The 22428-nt window shown below is 36.1% G+C and overlaps 1 protein-coding gene across 2 annotated transcripts in view; it reads left to right on the top strand.

The window, feature by feature from the left end:
- Positions 1 to 1870: 1870 nt before the first annotated feature.
- IL5RA (interleukin 5 receptor subunit alpha) overlaps positions 1871 to 22428 on the top strand; it is a 50048-nt gene continuing 29490 nt past the window's right edge. For both annotated transcript variants that reach the window (XM_012543582.3, XM_031954168.1), the window contains exons 1-8: positions 1871 to 2039; positions 2572 to 2666; positions 4270 to 4387; positions 10987 to 11078; positions 12560 to 12705; positions 13271 to 13409; positions 20278 to 20407; positions 20729 to 20916. In XM_012543582.3, coding sequence (XP_012399036.2) covers positions 10988 to 11078; positions 12560 to 12705; positions 13271 to 13409; positions 20278 to 20407; positions 20729 to 20916 — 694 coding nt within the window. In that variant the 5' untranslated portion in view covers positions 1871 to 2039; positions 2572 to 2666; positions 4270 to 4387; position 10987. The remainder of the gene's footprint in view (positions 2040 to 2571; positions 2667 to 4269; positions 4388 to 10986; positions 11079 to 12559; positions 12706 to 13270; positions 13410 to 20277; positions 20408 to 20728; positions 20917 to 22428) is intronic.

Raw genomic sequence — 22428 nt, 5'->3', positions numbered from 1 at the left:
CCTTGGGTTTCTGTTCTTGTAACTATTATTCAAGTCCCTATCTTTTAAAATTAATGGTCCAATAGGAAGTTTCAGAAGAGCTAAAATTGATTTGTCTATTTACTTACCTCTTTTAAATGTAAAATAAAATTGCATTTGTGTGTAAAGTCCCTCAGCACCAATGAAAACTGCAACTCTACATTTGCTGGGATAGATCTTTATTTGTCTTCTGAGAAATCTTAAACTTTAGTTGGCTTTTATTAAATCTTTATGAGAACATGACTGTTGAATGACTTTTCTCCAAACAAATACTTTTCCCCCTGTTGTTGCTTCACTGAAAGAACATATTCTAAATTCTAGGACTTGTTCTTTTAGATAAAATATTTGATGTTCTAAAAATGCAAGCAAAATTAAATCAGAATATACTTATGCTTTGAAGCAGTTAGCCTTACAAATAAAAGGAATAGTTATATCTTGAAGAACCCTTATCCAAAAAAATTCTTTGTGCTCAAAATTTCACCATTAATTATTGAAGGAAAGGATCCATAGAGATTATGTGTGATCTCATATACCTTAATACCTTATCAGATGACATTATAAGGCCATATGTTACTAAATGAAGAATTAATTTTATCCATGCTTTGTACTTTCCATTGTTACCACCATCTTTCATTATGTTTATTTTTATTAAGTATATGCTGTGTAGAGAGACAATAATTTATATAAGAATGTTCAGCAGTCCAAGAACTGAATTTAAGACATTATATTTCCCTATCAATTAAGATCTCAGTGCCAAAGAATATGTTTAGGTTAGGAGGCAATAAGAAAGCTATTGCTGTGTTGTTTAGTTGTTTGACACGTCCAGCTCTTTGTGAGCCTATTTGGGGTTTTCTTGGCAAAGAGACTGGAATGGTTTGCCATATCTTTCTTCAGCTCACTTGACAGATGACACGACAAACAGGGCTAAGTCACTTACCCAGGATCACACAGCTAGTAAGTGTCTGAGGCCAGATTTCAGACTAAGAAGATGAGTTTTCATGACTCCAGTATCCACTGTGTCGCCATGCTGCCTGTAAGAAAGCTTACTGCTATGTAATGGAAGATTTGTAGAAAGGGGACTGAATCTGTGATTTATTGACTTGAGGTACTTTTGGAAGAGGGAACCTCCCTCCCTGGATGAGGAAAGATTGCTACCTTCTCTGCAATTTATAGTCTAAGAGAGTTACTTAGGGCACTGAGAGATTAAGTAAGAGATAAGCCTTGAACTAAAGTCTTTCTGGCTTGGAGTCCATTAATTTAACTTATTTCAGGCTGGATCTCTATTATACAGACTACTTTCTCTTTGCAGAAAAAATGTTTTTTTCTTAAATACTCTTTGTTTTTCCTACCTTGTAGCAGTGGTTTAGACCCAAATTCAAGTTCTAGCTTTTCAACTAATTATCTTTGGAACCTTGGACAAATACATCTGTCAAAATTTACTAACACATAAAATTATGAATTGGATTAGAAATCTAAGGGCTTTTTCTACTTTGATAGTGATGATAAGGATGATAAAGATTATGCCCAAGATAACATCTCTGAAGATGGCTTTCTTTTTTATTGTTAAAAATTTTGATTGAGATTCAATCTCAGAGTTAGGAAAACATGAAGAGCTCCTGAAAAAGGAGGGCCTTTGGTTGGGTTTGCTAGCGGAGTTGTCGTCAACAGAATATAGAAAGTGGAAATTGAGAAAAGTTATATTAAGTGAAAGGATTTTTATTTTTTAAGCTGATATCCACATGCTAGCAATCCTATTTGATAGCACATATTAAACGTTTAATTATCATCAAGGTTTCCCTATCAAGCTTGGTTCCTTCATGTTTTTCTTATTTGCTTTTGCAAGGATAATTGCTATTCTATATAAGAAAACATGGCCTTTCAGTTTTTAACATCAAAGCTATGATCATGCAACAGATGAAAATGCCTCAAAGAAAAAAAACAACAACAAAAAGCCTCACACAAAGATAAAGTGCGTCCACTGTCACCACTACCTCTTTTGAGCAGTGCCTTAACCGATCGCGGTAAGTCATGAGAAAATTCTGTATTCATCTCTTCAGGCTTATCAAAGTATGTAGCTCATAGGATCATTGTTCTAAATACTTTATGCTCCTCATCTTATTGAAGAGGGAGAGAAGGAAGGGAAGAGAGAAGGAATTAGAAAGGAAGGGGTGGCAAAGATGACAGAAGAACTTTACAAGATGCAGTAACTTCACAATACTGCTCTTAATTCTTCTACAAGTAAGCACGGTCAATATTAAGATTTCTTTAATAATTTGGATATCCATATCTGCACAATACAGTTCTATTAAGATATATAGTTCTATTAAGATGGGTTTCTATAGTATTTCATATTATTTAATTCATTTTTATTGTCCTAGATATTTTATAGTTTTTAAATGATAATATGCACTTTTCCCATCATATTTGCACATATTCAGACATTTGAGTAATGATGATGAAATATTTGGCTTGAAAAACAGAATATAGTTGACAAAATCTTGGGATAGAGAGTTCTAGCCATGTTATTTTAACTATTCTCACTTTTCTCAATAGGTATCATTCTAAAAGAGGAAAATTAAACAGAACCAGCACACCACTGAAGACTTATTATGCTTTTTGTTTCTTCTAGCCTTTGGAGGCATCTCCAGGTTTGTTTGATTCTTATAGTAATTTTTAAAAAATAATTAAACTTCTTCACTTTTTAATGTTCATTAATTTACCTTAATCCATTTACCAAAAGCAAAAAAAAAACAAACCCACAAAATAATATATCCAAATGCAAACACAAGAAATGAGTTGGAACCACGAAATTAAAAACAAAGCTTATTTCAGACTCTCTCCAGTGAACTTAAAATTCATGAAAGCATGAAAAATGATTGTTCATGGAGACATGCTGAATAATACACATAGATTAAGGAAATACTATACTAAAATTCCTCCTAGCTTGTCTGAATGCTGCGACAGACTGTTTTCTAATAGTACTGGAGATTGTTTGCAAGTTTAGAATGAAGTTTTTTTTCCCCTTACAAATACATTAATCTACTTAGTATCTGTAAGTACTATGGTTTTAAAAACAGAATTATCTGAGATAGAATGGGTTATTTTTTTAAAAAGCTCTTCCTAGAAAACTTCTAGTATATGCATATGTATTTATTTAAATATGTAAGTATAGAGAGATACAGAAATATAGATCTAGCCATGAGATGTTCAAATGCAGAGCAGTTTACACACTCACTTCCTACCTTTGCTCAGCACTTTTGCTTCTTATTATGCAGCACTTGTTTTTCTAGAGGACCTTCTTCCTTGAATACCCTTTTAGTACTTGGGGGCAACAGTGCCTTTCCACAGGAAGGATGCAGAGGAGGGAAGGGAAGAGTCAGGACGAGTCCCGAAGCCGCTAGCATTTTCCCCGCCTCTGACCTGACTATCCAGTTATCCAGATGACATTAGGTGACAAAGAGGAGTCTGGAAATCACAAACGGCTAGGCAATTTGGTAATCAGGTGCAGCGGGGCCAGAGGACGACATCCCGATATGATTTCCTTGGTTTGTAAGAGTGCGAGACTTCCTGGAACCCTGCGCTGCCCTCGTACTGAGCCCTAAGGTTTCCCAACACTATAAGATTGGTCAGCAGGTGGTGATTGCTTTTTTCCGAACCCTATAAATTATGGATACTGCTTAGGAAGGATTGTAGATAGTTCACCAAGACAAACCATCTAGGATCACACAATTCTCTCTGTCTCTGCTTGTTCTGTCTGTCTGTCTTTTTCTCCTTTCTCTCCCCTCTTCCTCTCTCCTCACAGTTTCTCTATTTCTGTCTCTTTTCTTCCCTCTCTCTTTCTTATTTTTTCTCAGTCTCTGTCTCTTCTGTGTCTCTGTCTCTGTCATCTCTCCCTCCCTTCCTTATTCTCTCCTTTCCTCTCTCTCCCTTTCCCTCCCTCCTTTCCTCCCCCCTCACACATACACACACACACAGACACACACATCTCCCCCTTTCTCCCTTTTTCTCTCCCCCTCTCCCCTTTGTGTGTGTTTTTGTCTCTTTGGGGGGAGGAGGATTTATTAGGTTGAGCCTCCCTTCCCCACCTCTAAACACACAAAAACATTGAGTGGGAGGAGGGGAACCGATTGTAGATTCCGTCCTCCTTTGCCCTCCACCTCCAGAACACCTCACACAGCATCCTTCTTGACCTCGGAACTGTCGTTAAACTCTTGAGCAATGAAGAGCTTTACGTTTCTATTTCAATTGCAGACTTGAATCTTCGAGGTACTTTCAAGAAAGATTTCAGATCATTAATCAGAAGCGCCTACGTGCAGGGGAATCCAGTGGAGCATAAATCCTGCAGGCAGACGCTCAATTTCAGCGAGAGGTAAAACTCAGTGAAGTTAATTTGGAATTGGGTGTGACCACAAATTGACTCACAAAAGTACAGCTGAAAAGCAGGGCTCTGGTTTAGACAGATAAATTCTTGCAAACAGCAGCACTAGTTTGTCCCTTTTATAATTATTTTTTTTAAATCAATTTTCGAAGGTTGAATTTTATCAATTCTCAGGAATGCCCGGGGAAAATCCATTGCTGATTGCCCAACTGTGCAACTTTGCCCATGATCTCCCAGCCTAGATCAAATCTTTTTTCTCCCTTTATGTTGGATCACTAGATTAGTCCTGTTTGTGATAATGTCACTTCATCAGTTTCAAAACAGGAGCCAAATGCAGTTAGGTAAACAGAGGGCAGTGGAGGGACATTATACTGAAAACCTCACGGAGAGCCTTTGGAGAGGTAGCATTTGGAGCAATTGTCAGATTTCTAGGTTGAGGACTTGGTGTCTCATGAGCCTCTACTCTAGACATCATTTATAGTGAAAGGAGGTAAGATTTATCGACAACCTCTTTTAGGAGTATTGTTTGATACCGGCTACTTATATTAAGCCTTCCCACTGAGAAATGAACTGTTTAACACATTTCCACACTAGTATTCCTGTCTAATTTCAAGTATCCTTGCATTTTTTTATTATACATTGAAACAAAGTAAAACTTGCTTAAGGAGTAATTCAGCATACACACAAGTGTGTGTGTGTGTATGTGTGTGTGTGTGTGTATGTGTGTGTGTGTGTGGACAGAGACAGAGAGAGGGGAGGGAGGGAGGGAATTCAGTCTATACAATCCAAAGCACTGGATCCAGTGCAATCCAAAGCAACCAGAATCCAATCCTGGCTTTGCTTATTTCCTGAGTCATTTTAGGTAAGTCCCTTCCCATCTGTAAAATGAGGAGGCTGAACTAGGTGATCTTTGAGGGTCTTTTCAAACTCAAAATTCATACTACTGTCATACTATTGAGTTGTTATAGCAACATGATGGATTTCAACTGATCCAATCTCACATTTCCTTCATGATAGAAAACAAATAATGCTGTCCATTATATCATTGGGGGAATCCCTTCCAGCAATGAATATGGCACTCCCTCTAGCCTCTCTTTTTGTCTTTGTCCCATCTTCCTAGGAGATCTTCTTACAATATAAAACATCTTATAGTGTTATTATGAGAATTCAGTGATATAATGCATATAAAGTGAATTTAATTGGCAAATGAAGACAACTATGAAATTCTTATATAAATTTGGGCTTCATTATTACATCAAATTCCTATTTATTGTATATTCTTTTGACCAGAAATTATTACTTTTAAAGTTATTTCCTCATTAATAAGGAAAAAATCATTAAGAAAAATAAGAGGAAATAAAAATGCAAGCTTTATACATAAAGTAAGATAGGATTTCAGTAGTCACCATGTTAATAGGATTACTTTGTACAGCAATCATATTGTAAGATGTGATAAATTGTAAGAAAAAATAATTTCAAGAGTTTCATGTTGCATCTCACTTGAAGCTGTTTGGAGGCCTTAAAAGTTTCCACAAAAGACATAGATTGGCCAGTGATTGGTCCAGGTATTTTAGAAGAATTGGGGTCATGAACATCGCTCAGGTATGAGCGATTCCTTTTCCAAATCTGTTGTCATAGGCATGAAGATACCAAAGGTTAGTCATGGAAATGGAAGTTTCCTGCATGAAAAGCTCTGAGGGGGATAAGAGGAGAGAGGGAATTGTCTAGGAAAAAAACCAGTATAGAGTTAGCAAAGAGGTATAAGGCCTATCACAGGAGCAAGGGTAGGCCCCAAAGACCAACATGTTTTTCAGAATATTATAAATTCCTTCTGGGAAATCTAATAGTTCTTTTCTGTTGCTTTGATCACTTTCAAAATTTAACGTGCAAAAAATGAGCATATTAGGAATATATAGTATATATAGTAAATAGTAATTTCTTTGAAATACTATTACAGATATAATTAGAAATAACTTTACTGCAATAGGCAAATAAAATTCCCGGCATAATAGTGTCATCATTAATATTAATTTTTTTTCTTTTCTAAGATTTTTAATAATGAAAATTGTTGAAGTTAATACATATTCAAATTAATTTCCTAGGAAAATAGAAATATCTCAGACATCATTATTAGAAGAGAAAGAATAGCTCTCCTCTTCCCCACTCCCTCAATTTCTTGTTCACTGGGAGTGGTTTGGATATTGCTGTTAAAAACAGGGGATAAAGATTGATTCTGGGCTTGTAATTTCATTAGTAAAAGGAACTCCCCATAAGGGAATCATTCCTCCTTGTTCTCCTTGCCGGAATATTTGCCTCTTCATCTCTGTCTCCTGGTTTCCTGAGTTTCCTTCAAGTCCTTTCTAAAAGCCCTCCTTCGACAGGAAATCTTTCATGATCCTCCTTATGCTAGTACCCTCTCTCTGTGGATTATTTCCTGTTTATCCTGTCTAGAGCTTGTTTGTACAAAGTCATTTGCATGCTACCCTCCTGTGAACTCCTTGAGAGCAGGGATTATCTTGTGCTTTTTTATGTATTCCCTGCATTTAATATATTGCCTGGCATATAGCAAGTACTTAAAAATTCCAGTTGACTGACTGGCTGACCTCAGCAATTTATAGTCTCAGAAAATTTCCTAAAGCATTGTTGTTATTGTTGCTAGGGCCATCTGTAAACATCCTGATCTATATCTGGCCACTGGACCCAGATGTCTCTGGAGGACAGAGTGAAGTTGGGGACTTAGCACAACCCTCTCTTACTTCAGAGCAATTCACTTACTTGTCATGGTGTCACCTCACTGATGTCATGGTCTTATTCAATAATGAAGGACAAAGAACAAAACAACAACAGCTTTTTGCCTTGACTATTGAAATACTAATACCTGACCTAGCTTTCCCTACTCTAAGCCATTCTCCTTACAGTTCTCCAAGAGAATTTTTAAAAATATAGGTCTAAGTAAATCTGTCTCCCCTCCCCACTAAACTCCATAGTCTTCCTTTGACTCCAGGAACACATTAAAAAGTCCTGTCATTTGATGCTCTTCACCATCTGGCCTCTTCCTACCTTTCCAGTCTGTATACTCTCTTCCCTTCCAGAAATTCTGGTATATTTAAATCCCCTTCTCATTCTCTTCTTCCCTACCCCTATGCCTCATATAAATATATAGATTTATAAAAAAAAAAAAATAAGACAATGGATAGATGAATATTTTATGTACTTAGTTATTTACATATTGTTTCCTTCATTTGAATGTGACTTCCTTAAACCAAGGATTATTTTTATGTATTTGCTTTTCTTCCATACCAGATGTGATCTCCAATCTCCTTTCCTTTGCATTGTGTGCCCCTCATACCTGGAATGTCTTTTTAGTCACTTCTACTTAGGATTTGTAGCTTCCTTTAAAAGACTCAGTTTAAGCTCTTTCCTGGGACCACTAGCTGCTAGATACTTGCTGCCTGAGATTACCTTCCCCTCCCTTCCTCTCTCCTCCCCTCCCTTCTCCTTCCCCCCCCCCCACTCAGTGTTTATGTATTTCTGTGTGTTTATGTATTTCTCTTTGTTACAGATCAGTCTATCTGTCTCAATCTATGTGCAGATCCTGTCTCTGCTTACTGCCTCTTTCACCATTGGATAAAGTTCTTAACTTTTCTGTCTCAATTTCTTTATTTGAAAAATGGTGGATTAGGCTATAGGATTTAAAGTCCTTTGTAATTTGATACTCTAGTAACAAAAAGATTTTTTTTAAAGCCATGTCTTTTGTGTTATTTTAATTTGTTTTGACAGCAAAGAATAGGAACGACTTCAAACTATGTATTTTTTCATTAATACTTTGGCCTATATCTGTCTGTGGCAAATGGCTTTGGTGAACTGAGAGCTGTTCTTGATTCCAGGAGGATCCTGATTGAGATCTTTTCTCTGACACATATTAGCTCTTTGTCTCCGGCAAGTCCCAGACCTCTCAGTGCTCTGGACAAATCTTTCTGAGTCTAAGCTGCAGAACAAGGGTCATTGGGCTGTGGAAAGCTTGGAGGAAAGAAGATTGCATATGGAGACATGGCAGAGAAGAGATGAGGTTGGGAAGGGCTTTCTATTGATCTTGTATGTAAAGGAGAACTAATAGAGTTTATGGGCTGGGGTGGAGTAGAGAGGTGACATACTTGAACTTTGAGAAAATCACTTTGGGAGTTATATGACTGAAGTGGGAAGTGATTTGAGACAGGGAAACCCAATTAGCAGCTGGCACTTTAGGGTTTGCAGAGGTTTTACATATGTTATCTCATTTGCAAGCCTAAGAGGGAGGTGCTATTATTATTGTTCTTCCCACTTTACAGATAAGAGAACTGAGGGAGGATTGATGACTTGGCCAAAGTTCTGCAGATGGTGAGCATCTAAGGCAGTATTTTTTAGGTCTTCCTGACTCCAAGTGCAGTGTTTTATTTATTAAGCCCTTCATTGTCTGTTTCAGTGGCTCAGATGAGAGTTGGTGAAATCCTAAAGGATGTGACTGTGTGAGTGGAGATAAGGGGCATATACAAGAAATAAATAAAGGTAAAAATATTAAGATTTGACATCTGATCAGATAAGTAGAGTGAGTGAAAGTAAAGAATATGGATGACACCAAAGTGGCAAGCCTAGGTGACCCTGAGAATTGTAATACCTCCCACAACATGGGGCACTTTGGAAGAGGGGGAAATTTAGAAGGGAAGATCATGACTTCTATTGTGGATATGCTGATATTTATGGGATCCAACCTGTTCAGTGGGCAATTTGTGATGCAGGAGGAGAGTCTGAGAGACCCCTTTTGCTCTTCTGGATTATTGTAGTTAACTGTTGTTAGAGTGGCTCAGCCATAGGATCTAGAAGGCTTGGTGTGGGGTTTTCAAACGAAGGGAGAATATTTCTGGAAGAGAACTGATTTGTGCTATTTATTTCTAGGGAGTGTATGTTACGGTACAGGCATAGGTGCGTGTGTATGTAAGGTGTGTGTGTGTATACCCTCTCACAGTCACTCAATACTAATCAAGAAAGTTGATTCAAGATCATTTCCAAATCAGTATTATTTCAATTTTAGCCAAGATCCATTTCTAAAAGCTGAAAGAAATATACTATTTTTATACTAAAGCTATTTTAATCAGTCTACTTTTAATAAATAACTGAAAATATCCCCATGTTTCTATAGATCCAGTCAGTGAAGGGAATGATCAATAGGATATTGTTTTGTATTTCTAGATTAAATTGAGTCTTCAAATTAGATTTCAAAGCTGGCAAAAAAGAAACCTAAGATTTCCATTCTGTTCTCCACAATTGATCTCTAGTCATTTCTTACAAATAGAGCAATGAGATTGTTTTTACTGATAGTCTCATCACAAGTATGATTTCTTTTCATCAAAGTTTTTTTTCCTTCTCCTGACTATTCTCTGTTATAATTGTTTTTATCTTCTGTGAAGATTATAATGTTTATTATCACTGTTGTACATATATAATGCATGGTAATAATAGCTAGCATTTATATAGCATTTTAAGATTTGCAAATCACTTAAACAAATATCTCATTTTATCTTATATCTTTATATTTTTATATTTACTTATGCTATTTATAAAGCATGCAGAAATAGGTTGTCTTATATCATTGTTCACTTCATTTTTAATGCCTTCTACTAAATTATAAGCCCTTGAAAACAATCACTGGGTTTTCTACTTTTTGTAAGTCTCCCTTTTGAGTTGTCATAATACAATCTGTTTATATGTATATACATATGAAAAGAGGAGGATTTGAAAAGTCAGCAGCAAATGTTGAGAAGGGGACACTGTAAGTCTATTAGAGAATACACACTGAAATCATAGTCTCAAAACTTGTTCATGTGACATATTTATTATTTATATGTACCCCTGTAGTCTTCTTATTACATTTTCTTTTTTCTCATCTGTGTGTGTGTTTTTATTTATAGAAGAGCTTATTCTTGCCAGCATGTATATTGAATTGGTATCTATTGTGGACTGACTTCTTGTCCTGATCTTTCACCCCCAATTCTAGATAATGACTATGGCTATATTATATACTTTCTGTTGAGAAACTCTTGGACCATCCAGTTTTGGAGATCAGTCTCTGCTAGGTCGTTAATTGCCTTCTATTATATTTTGCTTACTTGTGCTATAGATCACAGCCTGTTTTTGACTAAGGAGAAGTTATTTGTGCATTGCTGTGGCCAACTGTTCATCATCATGGACCAAGTTGATGATGCCTTTCCAAACTAAGTTGGGCTGGTGCTTGGGCAGCGGATATTTAGGTCATTTCCAGGCCCATGCTGGAAATTCTTGTAGTTTATTTGACTTTGCCATATCTTCTGCTTTTTTGAAATAGTCTCCAAGTACCCAGGGCCCCTTTAAGGACCATTTGCTAGGAAGGCATCAGAGGATGACTTTAGGAGAAGAGACCTCTATGATATGTACTAAGAAATGGATAACAACAAAAACATATTTTAAGGTTTGCATATGTTATCCATTGGATTAAATTGAATTATATCATATTATTTAGTTTTCAGATTTTTAAAAGGCACTGGGTGATCTTCTATGTGACTTCCTTTTTTCAATAGAATGTATCATCAATATATCATGGTGATAATTTTCCTGTTTCTCACTGAGTCAGCTGTGGTATTGCAAGCGAACTTATGTTTGGAAAAAGAAAGTAAGTAATAACTTCAGAGATTCAAATGTGTTTCTCTTTTTAGTAATAGTGAATTAAGTAGAACCTCATTTGGAAAATTGTGTGTATGTATATGACTATGTATATATGTGAATATGCATATATATGAGAGGGAGGGAAGAGAAAGAGAAAAGTGTTGTCCAATTTGCCTTTTTAATCATAAATTCCTCCCTTCTCCAAAGGTATAAAATGCCTACTTTTTAATAATATATTAATACAATATGATTTGTAAATATACATATATCCACAAATCATACATATATTATGTGTGTGTGACCAAAATATCTTAGAAACACTCCTCCTCCTCCTCTTGTCTTCTTCCTCCTCTTCTTCTCTTCTTCCTCTTCTTCCTCCTATCTCTCTTGGGCTGGAAGTGTAGCAGCCTCTCATGAACACAATCCTGATACCAACCAGAAGAAATTTGATCTGCTATATTTCTGACCTAGGCAATATTGTCTCCGTGTAGGTAGTCTGGTGGCCTCCACTCCCAGGGGCTCATCATATTGGTGACAGACTTAATGTGAACACTTGGTTGGTGTTCTGTAGCTCAGACTTCCTGAACTCAAGCAATCCACTAGTTTCATCCTCCCCAGCACCAGGAACAGGAGTGCACCGCCAAACCCAACTCAGTGTTGTCTTTAGAATAGCCTCATTATTCTAGTTTCTCAAAATCTTTTTGGATCCACTCAGTTCCTTGTTCAGAGCATTAGATCTTCCCCTCCTAATTTGGATTTGATGCTGAAGGAAGAGAGACTTGACAAGTGGCTCTATGCAGAAACCTTTTTGAAATTTTGCCTGATTGAGTCATATAATTGAAAGAACCAAATTTACCTATCAGTTTTTTACATGTAGACAAAACCCAAGAGACATTTTGGGGGAAATGAGCAGTACATTTAGAATTGAAGAAAATGGTGATGTATTAAAAAAATCAACTTATTTCCAATGCCTATTTAATCATCCTAGTTAATAGAGAAGTGGGCTAAACTTTGTTAATTATATAGCATAATATCTATTGTTTAACAATGTAAAAGGTGAAATATTTGGATTAGAAAAGCTATAGAGAAATAAAGTTTGACTTAAAGATACTTTCTAATATAAATTCTTATTTACGTTAATGAAGCTAATAATGATAATTCATCTATGCTGTTTCAAGCCATGTTTAGAGCAGGGATTCTTAACTTTTATTGTGTCATAGAATCCTTGGGTAGATTAGTGAAGCCTACAGATTCTTAGAATATTTTTAAATGCATAGAATTGCAAAGGCAAATAAGTAATGTTGAAATATTATTAAATATTTAAAAAAATAATGAACCTCACGTTAAGAACCAGAGGTTCTTATTTAGAACAGTGGATTTTAGCCATTGAGCATTTTATATATATGAATATATAAATATTTATTTTGTAAATTATAAATAAAAATATAAAAATTGAGTATTATTTTTTTCTTTCCTTTAATTCAACAGTTTTACTTCTCCCACCTGTAAATTTTACTATTATGGTAACTGGTTTATCTAAAGTTCTTTTACGATGGAAACCAAATCCTAATCAGGATCCAAGAATAAATTGTGTAAAATATAATGTGAAAATTAATACTCCAAATGAGGATGATGTGAGTATTAAAGATATATATATTTCTTGCACAAAATCCATTTGATTCAATTTTCTATATAACTGTAATTTCAAACTCAATCCACTGAGGAAAGTAGAGGGAAAAGACTAATCAGCTTGATCCAGACCCCCTATCAAAGTGTTTGTGGCCTGATACCATAGAGGAGACTTTAAGGGAAGTGAGTGAAGAAAAGTTGTATTTTGCATCTTGATTAGTACTAATAAAAGCAAAGATAATTTAGCTATATGCTAAATTCTTATTACTGAAAAAGAACATGTGCTACAATTCTTTTCTAAGTAGAACTGCAGCTTGGTTTTTTGGAATTTGAAAAAAAAAATCTAAACTAGAAAACAGAAGAATCCATCACATAGACAATGTGGAAATCCACAGGAAATTCAAATGTTGATTTTTATCCAGCTGCAGATTTCACCTTAGAAGCTGTTTTGTTGCACTGTGGTTAGATGTTGTTTTCAGAAATAGGAGACAATGTTTATTTAATTGAAGTAGTGTCCTTATTATGGCTGTTTTCTTACCAAATTTCATGGTTTCTGGGATTTATTTCCAGTATGAAACTAAAAAGACCCAAAGCACAAGTGTAAATGTACTTCATCAGGGATTTTCAGCAAGTGTGCAGACAGTTCTTCACTGTGGTTCCCGTTTTTTCCAAAGTAATTGGGTTTCAGCTGAGCTTCAAGCCCCTCCAGGTAAGATATGATTTGGGATAAGTTTTGATTTATTTACTGTGTGTTGCATGGATAGAGAACTAGAAAAACCAGTCTTACCAAATTAATGGATGACAAGAGTTTCTTATAAAAATGAATTATGATTTTAATCATAACTAAAATTGAATGGTAATTTTAATAATTTTGCTTCAAAAACATTATAGGACCTTTGAGGTAATACTGAACAGAGAGGAGAGTACTTTAAAATGTTTACATCTTCTTAAAGAAAATAAAGAAGAGTCATCTAGTTAACCAGTTATTGGTATAAAGGAAAGAATACTAAGTTGGGAGTTGGAAGAATTGGTTACAGTTAAAATGCACACATTCTATAGAGAGAATATATAGTAAGTTACTGTCAGTCAGTAGCACTTGACAAGGAGCTAAGAAGGAAAGGAGCAAAGGGAAGAAAAGTTTTAATGGGGAAGAGATAGGTGGTGAGAAAGTATCAGGCACCTTGGAGGAAAGACTCCCCTGGGCAGAGATCCATAAGTTGTCAGAAGGAAGACACACTAGATGTTTGTGGAAGGAGTCAAAGAATAGGAGAAAACTTCTTAAAAAAGGAAAATCCTCAAGCAACCTTTTCCTTCTTCCTCATTTTTTGATGACTGAAACTGGATCATCTAGTGGTTCTTGACTGCTGGATACGATTCATGGATCCATACACAGAGGTTTTTTAGGCAACAAGCAAGATAAACCAGAGGTTGAAGAAATTTGAACCAATAGATACCATCAACTCTTAGTGGGATGGAACTCACAAGTAGCATTTGGGTCTGAATCTTTGAAATTGTCATTGAAAATAAGGTAATTTCTAAAGAGACCACTGTATTTGATAAATTTTCAAAATAGTAATAATGATTTAGCTACCACTTATATACTTAAGTTTTCCAAGTAGTGTACAAATATTTAACTTTGTCCTCATAACAACTTCTGGGAAGAAAGTGCTATTTTTATCCTCATCTCTTTTACAAATGAGGAAACTGAGGCAGATAGAAGTTAAGTGATTTTTGCCTAGGGTCACACAAGCAGTAAGCAATAAGGTAGACTCTTAATTCCTGGTTGCAGGTCCAGTGTGGTATTCACTGTGTCCACCTAGCTACCTCAAATGAAATAAAATACATTAAGAGCTGTGGGCTTTCATGATGTAGAAACCAGAGGGAAGGGAGGGGAAGCATCTTAGAGTAAACATCTGGCTGATAAACAAAGAATGAGAAGAAATGATTTTGGTAATGGAGTACACTGCAGACTACCTGAAGAAATGGGAAAACACAAAGATATTGAGAAACAGGTTGTAAACATGAGATGGAGCCATAATCTAGTAGTGAAAGGGAACTTCACATATCCAGATATCTGCTGGAAGAAGCTCTCCTCTCTTCTCTCCTCATTTTTTTCCTCCTTTCTCACCTTTCCTCCCTCTGCCCCTACCGCCTCTTTCCCTTTTCTCTTTTTCTCTTCCTCTTCTCCCCTCTCCTATCTTCTCCTATCTCTGTTTCTTTCTGTCTCTCTGTCTTTGTCTGTCTGTCTCTGTCTCTCTCTCCTTCTCCCTGTCTCTCTGTTTCTGTCTTGCTATCTTTTGGTCTTTATCTGTCTCTGTATCTTTCTCTGTCTCTCTATCTCTGTCTTTCTATCTCTCTGTCTTTGTCTCTGTCTCTCCCTTTCTCTCTCCTTTCACCCTGACAAAAACCTTTCAGTTCAGTTAAATGTCTTGATTAGTCTAATGTAGGTTTTAATCCTTCAAAAAGTAAAGGAACCAGCAAAGGACAATTCTCTTTTGAATTCTGGTTGCTGGGGTTAAAAGGGGAATCTTTGAGGAAAGTGACCATTTCCTGGGAGTTTGTTTTAGAAAACAGAGGTTAAAACCTGTCACCATCTGTAATATACTCTGGATTTATGAAGAACAGATGACAAATTATCCAGAGGAGGATTAGGTAGGATATTATGCATTAACATTCTACATGATGAGTCAAGTCACAAGGACTGGGAAACACTTAAGGATGAAATTCTGAAGATAGAGAAGAAAAGAATTCTGATCAGAAAGAACCAGAGTCTAAAGAGCCTTTGGATACACACGGCATTAACCAACAAATTTGATTTTAAAATGTCTTGTACAGAAGATGAGAGCAAATACAGACAAGGAGGATGATCACAGACATGACATTGCTCTATGAGAATAGTTTCAGGAGCATTACACTTTAAAATGAGCTTAAGCTAATACAACTATTAATTACTATGTGAGAGTCTGCAGTATTTTTTCCCTCAATGGTTATGGTTTTTTAAAAATAATAGCTTTTTATTTTCAAATGCATGCAGAGAAAATTTTCAACATCCAGCCTTGCAAAACCCTGTGTTCCAAATTTTTCTCCCTCCTTTCCCTACTTTTCTCCTAGACAGCAAATAATTCAATATATGTTAAACATGTGCAATTCTTCTATACAAATTCCACATTTATCTTGCTACACAAGAAAAATCAGATCAAAAGAAAAAAAATGAGAAAGAAAACAAAAAGCAAGCAAACAACAAAGAAAAAGATGAAAATACTGTTATGAGCCACAGTCAGTCCCCATAGTCCTCTTTCTGGGTGCAGATGGCTCTCTCCATCAGAGTCTCCATTGTGGCCTGAATTACCTCATTGTTGAAAAGAATATGACTTTTATTTTTTTAATATTAATTTTATTTTCAGTTCATAATACTCTCTGCCACTTCTTTCTCCTCTACCCACTGAGAAAGAAACAAAGCCCATTACAATTCCTATACTAGCCATGTTTAAAAGTATCTGCAAGATTTTTTGACTGTAAAAAGGAACCTCTTTTTCTGTGTGTTAGGAATCTGATAATAGCACTTTACACATTTTCCTTGTTTCTAACTAACTCAAGATGTAAATAAATGGAGACATTTCTGACATTAAACTTTATCAAATATTATATGCATGCATATTTGATAAAGCTCTCTGTCTATCTCTGCTCTGTTTCTTTCTGACAGAAACAGAGACAGAGATAGATAAAGACCAAAAGATAGCAAGACAGAAACAGAGAGACAGGGAGAAGGAGAGAGAGAGAGAGACAGAGACAGACAGACAGACAAAGACAGAGAGACAGAAAGAAATAGAGATAGGAGAGGGGAGAAGAGGAAGAGAAAAAGAGAAAAGGGAAAGAGGCAGTAGAGGCAGAGGGAGGAAAGGAGAGAAAGGAGAAAAAAAATGAGGAGAGAAGAGAGAAGGAAATTGTCTCTGTTTCTTTCCTCCTAGCTAGCTAGCCTTCTATCTGGAGTGATATGGATTTGTCTTTTCTAAATGGCCAGTAAATAAATTAGATTGAAAGTTCCTCCCTTGGCACCTCTTGGGCTCACAGTATATAATATCCAGAATGAACCTCATTTTCTTATAGTTCTTTCCCCTCAATAAGAACCCTGTGATGTAAGGTGTATTGGCGTTCTTTTCTCTATTCTGTACCTGGGACTTAGAGCACAGTTAAATGACTTTACCAAGCTTATATTACTCATAAGGGTCTGGATTGGGATCAAGATCTGGCTTCCCTTGACTACAAGTTTAATTCTTTTTTTCTTCTTCTCTATATACTACACTAGTTCTCTTAGAGGCCAACTTGCCATTGCCCTATCATTATGTTTTCAAAGGCTAAAACAAGATCTCCTGGAGCCTCCAGATTCTTTCAAGGGATCCATGAGGTCAAAGAAATACTATTTATAATGGCAAGATGCTTTAATTTCCAATGCCACTTAAACCAAAACTCTATGGCTCAGTGTTGGAATCCTTAAAAAGTGTTAAGTCATTAGAATTGATAGAAACAATAATTATCTAATTTAGCATGATTCAGTATGATTGATCTGATCCTATAAGAAGATGTTATGGGCCAGAACTTGAAACAAAGTACTAAGTGGAAATGAGGAGACAATGTTTAAATCTAGTTTAGAATTGATTTAATTCTACAACAAATAATGGTTTCCCAGTGATATAATGATTGGTGTATACTCAGTGTACAGCATATAAGCAAGAAGCTCTCAGAGCCAGACACAGAAGCCCACTCTCGGAGGCGGAGATAGATTCATTCCATATTCCACCTTTGTGCTGGCTGGAGACATTAGGAAGGAACTAGGGGTTGAAGCTTAAGACTTTGAAGGACACAATAAAGGACTGGGTTTTAACTCCTGGCTGTGTTTGAAGTGATTATTATGCTGCCTCCAAAAAACCTCCCCAAGAAACCTGCTCCCAGAGAACCATCATATTATAGAAAAAGAAGAACATTACAGCTCAGGGTCTTTTCTCAGACTAAAAAAGAGTTCTAAGATCACAAAGTTCAAGAGCTGCTGCTTTATCCTATCTCTTTGTGCTCTTTCTCTCTCCTCTGACTCCCTTCTTTGTTTCTAAATGCAGACTTTAGTATAGGCTCCTCACTAAATAAACTTCAGTTCTCCTTTCTTGATAGTCTCCAAAAACAGGACGATATAATTACTGATGGAAAGCTTTTCTTGAGGCCTGAAACCTTGGCATCAAGTTCTGACTCTGATGCATTCTTTCCCCTTCTTATCCTGTCACTTTTAGGACCTATTGAAGAAGGGTTTTTTTTTTTTTTTCAGGAATTGATTAGGCTAGATGACTTCTAAGGTTCCTTTTAATTCTGTGATTCTTTGGGATAATAATGTCAAAATTTACCTCATAGGGTTATAGTGAAACAATTTCTATCAGTCTTAAAGAGCTCTAAAATATGTTATGCAATTTTATGTTTGCTTTGCCTTCCCAACAATATTCTAAGTTGTTTGGGGGATAGAGATTATATTGCATCACCATTGTATGTCCAGACAGTGCTCAATAGATGGTTGTTTACTGACTAATGTTAATGGTTTGAAAATTCTAAAACTGATAAACTTAGTATGAGTAGTTGGAAGTGATATTAAGACTGAATCATCTAAGGTTAATGGTATAAGAACAGCTACTTGATTTTTTAGTTTACAGAGAAAATTTAGGTTATATAAATCCTTTCATTACTACTACTTTCAGTTGAACACTTGGAAAGGAAAAAAATCATAGAGAAAAGTTAAAAAGTAAAGAAATATACTTTCAATTTCTGAGACATGGGAACACACCTGGAAACAGTTGACCTGGTTTTTAAATATAAAGAAAAATGATGAAAAGCACGAAAATACTTGGCGAAAATACAGATATCATCATCATCATCATCATCATCTCATTTTCTCCATCATGATGCAGCTGTCTACTTAGTTTTGTTTTATTAATATATTCTGAACTATCTTGTCTATGGAAGAGACCATAAGTAACCATGTTATACAGTCCAATGGCTCTAGAATTGCATCAGCATCTGAAGGACCAACTTATTTTTTGAGAAAAATCATCTTTATATTCCTTGCGGCTAATGGAAATTTTCCCATTTCTTCACAAATATTCATGGAATCCCTACAAAATGAACATAGACTTGTGCTAGTCATTCTTGGGTAGAGGCATTGGATATACTAGAAGTCATTCTAGCCATAGGTTGACCCAAGTTTAGAAATCAACTTAGTTTCTTTCTGACCAGGTTTGAGTACAATTTGAAAGAAAACCATTAATAATAATAAAAAAAAGTAATTTCTGACTTGAATAAGTAGAATAGGTCCAAAGCAAACCATTTGAAGATATTTCTACCATGTGAAGGTTTTGAGAACTTTCCTTTGATTACTTCAAAATAAACTTCAGACCAGTTCATCCAATCTTTCTGTGAATGGAGAGATTTCCTCATGTAGATCATAATAGTTATGCACAATGTCTTGGTTCCATCATGGCTGATTTGGTTGGTTAAGTCATCATAAATCAGTGATTGAGCACAACCTCTCACCTAATGTATTACCTTATTCCCTAAAAATACCTTTCCATTTACTCAACCAGCTTATTTTTGTCCCAGCATTTTGAACTGTCTGCCAGACAAGCTGTTAGCCTGCCCCATCTGATAAATTTTTCAACTGTCCATATTTTTCTTCTGCTCAGGGACTCTCTGCATCTGCGTTCTTAGGGATTACTGTTGACAGTAACATACTTTCTTCCTCACTTATGACAATTTCATTGTGGGCCTGAAGGCTTGCTACCATTTGTGACGCTGCAATATAAAAAATCGCGGCAGATTGGCTTCCAGAGCATGGAGCTCTCCAGAGTATTACTTTTAAACTGGGTTTCATAGCACTCTTGTCTTTTAAGCCCATTGTTTCAGGAGCTAAATGGGTTCCTGAAGCTCCCAGAGTTATAGAGCCAGTGCAGCTGTGGGCTTGATGAGGGCTTCTCTCCCATTCTGAGCAATTCCTAACAATTCAGTTCATTGCTGCTTTAGAAAGGTTTTAGCTCTGCTCCAGGCTCTCGCTATTTCTCTACACAAATTTTTTACTCTAGTCAAATTGGCTTCTTTCTCTCCCAAAAGGTCTTCTGTTCTCCTATTTATGTTCAAATGCCTTCCCCTGCCTAGAATGGCTACCTCATTTTTTTTAGCTAAATTCCACTTATTCTTCAAATGCTCCCCTCTTCCCTTCCTCTCCTTCCCCAGGTGAAGAGATTTCTGATAATTCAAGAGGTAATAGAGGTAGCAACTAAAGATTCTTGAATTGAGAGAATGACATCATCAAAGCTGTGCTTTAGGAAGATTATTTTGTGAATTGTGAATAGATTGGAGAGGATGAATGAAGATTGGATGAGAGGATGAGAGGGAGGAGGGTGATCTATTTAGAGATTATCACAATATCCTAGGAGAGAGGTGACAAGGATCCTCTTGCCTTGGAGGCCAGCTTTTTTTTATCTATTCTGCTTCAGGGCTTCTCAATCTCAGGGATATCCAAGATTAACTTTGTGTTGGTCTTGCAGGAGTTCCTGGGACATCAGCTGTGAATCTGACTTGTGTCACTAAAATCATAAGGAATGAGGTCTCTCTCCATTGTACTTGGATTGTTGGCAGGAATGCCTCAGAGGATACTCAGTACTTCTTCTTCTACAGGTTTGCCTCTATTTATTGTTATTTATTTGTTCAGTTCTCTACCTCTTGATGAGCCTGTGGACCATGGTACGCCATTACTGTTCATGATGTTTGCTGGACAAAGATGCTTTGACTTTTTCAGTGAATTAAATCAAACAGAATTAATTATTTACTTGGGGTTGTGCAACTAGTTCCCGTCCTGAGACCATATTGAACTCAGGACTTCCCGTTTCCAGACCCAGAGCTCTATCCACTGAGCCACCTAGTTGCCTCATCTCTGTTTACATAAATGCAAATAACTAATTTTCTCTAGCTTTATAATACATATCTGTTACAATTTAGGTTTGACAGATATACTAAAGAATGCCAAGAATATAGAAAAGATTCATGGAATAGAAATATAGCGTGCTGGTTTCCTGAGACTGCCATTGATGGAAAAGGACGTGGAAAGCTGGCAGTACACATAAATGGCTCAAGCAAACAAATGGTCATCAAACCACTGGATCAGCTGTTTGACCTTCATGCTATTGGTAAGGAAGACTCATGAGATCATAGATCAGAAGCTAAGAAGCCCCCTAATTTTACACATGAAGAAAATGTCCAAGACACTCAAGTGACTTGCCCAGGATTATCTAAGGCAGGTTTGAAACTCAGGTCTAATTCATGGACCAGTCAGAAAGCCACGCTTTATTCCCCAAATCTAAAGTTGGAGTGGAAGACTTTTATAATAATGACTTGCCTTTTGTAATTATATAATTATATACAGGCAATATAACTTTTCACACATGTATATATTTTTGTTTTATTCTTACAGCTACCTACCTAAGGTAGGTCACACAGAAGAATTTTATTATCCCCATTTTATAGATGAAGAGACTTAGTAAAGCAATGACTTGTTCAAATTCATACAACAATAAATGTCAGAACCTCTTGAAATCTAGTCCTTTTAACTCTCTTTTTAGTGTCTTTCTACAATATCATGGCTTCTCTGTAATAGGGAGATGAAAAAGATTAGTACACTGAAATAAGCTTAATGGGTTGCATCAACCTTTAAAGGTTAATTTTTAACATTTCCTTTAATTTATATGTCTAGATATCTATCTAGATAATTCGTAGAATCAGTGAAGGTTAGAGCTGGAAGGAAACAAAGAATTCATCAAATCCAACCCACACATTTGACAAATCAGGAAACTGAGGCTCAGGGAAAAACTCACCCAAAGTCACAGAGTTATTAACTCGTGTATAACTAGGACTCAAACTCAAATCTTTGGGATTCAGGTCTGATACTTTTATTATTCCCTAATCTTAGATTAGTCAATCAATAGACTTAATGAAAGAAAAGTCTACCTTTCCTTAGCCAAGCATCTCATGGCTAGGAGACTGTTTGATCATCTAATGGAAAGGACTCAGAACTATGAATTTGAATCTTAAAACTACAATAGGCAATGCAGTATAGTGGATAGAGAACTGACCTTGAAATCAAGAAGACCTGGTTCCAAGCTCATCTATGACACACACTGTGGGCAAATCCCCTAACCTCTCCAAAAGGCCTGAAGTGTCAATTCTGCAGGCAGCCAGCAAAACTCCTAAATGATCACTTAAATCAGATTAAAATGTAATCAAAAATGTCTTAAAATTAAAATACAATATGACATATAATGTTAAATTGTGGTTTTCTAAATCAATATGCTGCCCTCAGGGTTTCTATTTGAGTTTGAAACCACTACTCTGGGCAACTTTTTAATGTTTCAGAGAAAGTGTCAATCTATGTGGGCAGAGTTTCCTCATCTGGGAAATTACAGGTTCAGTCCCTATACATGCCTTCTGCTTATCTATGTTATCCTAAAGGAGGAATTTATCTTTCTCCAAATCAGGAAACTGATCTAGTTAAATGGCAATGAGAAAAAAGCCCTAAACTGGGAATAGAGAGATTAAGATTCTAATCTGGACTTTATTACTTTACTGAGTGACCTGGGCCAAATGATTTCATCTCTGTGGGCCTCAGTTTATCTATCTGCAAAATAGAAAGACTATATTAGAAC

The sequence above is a fragment of the Sarcophilus harrisii genome, chromosome 1, assembly GCF_902635505.1.
Source record: "Sarcophilus harrisii chromosome 1, mSarHar1.11, whole genome shotgun sequence".
NCBI classification, from domain to species: domain Eukaryota; kingdom Metazoa; phylum Chordata; class Mammalia; order Dasyuromorphia; family Dasyuridae; genus Sarcophilus; species Sarcophilus harrisii.
This window is presented reverse-complemented; position numbering and strand designations above follow the sequence as displayed.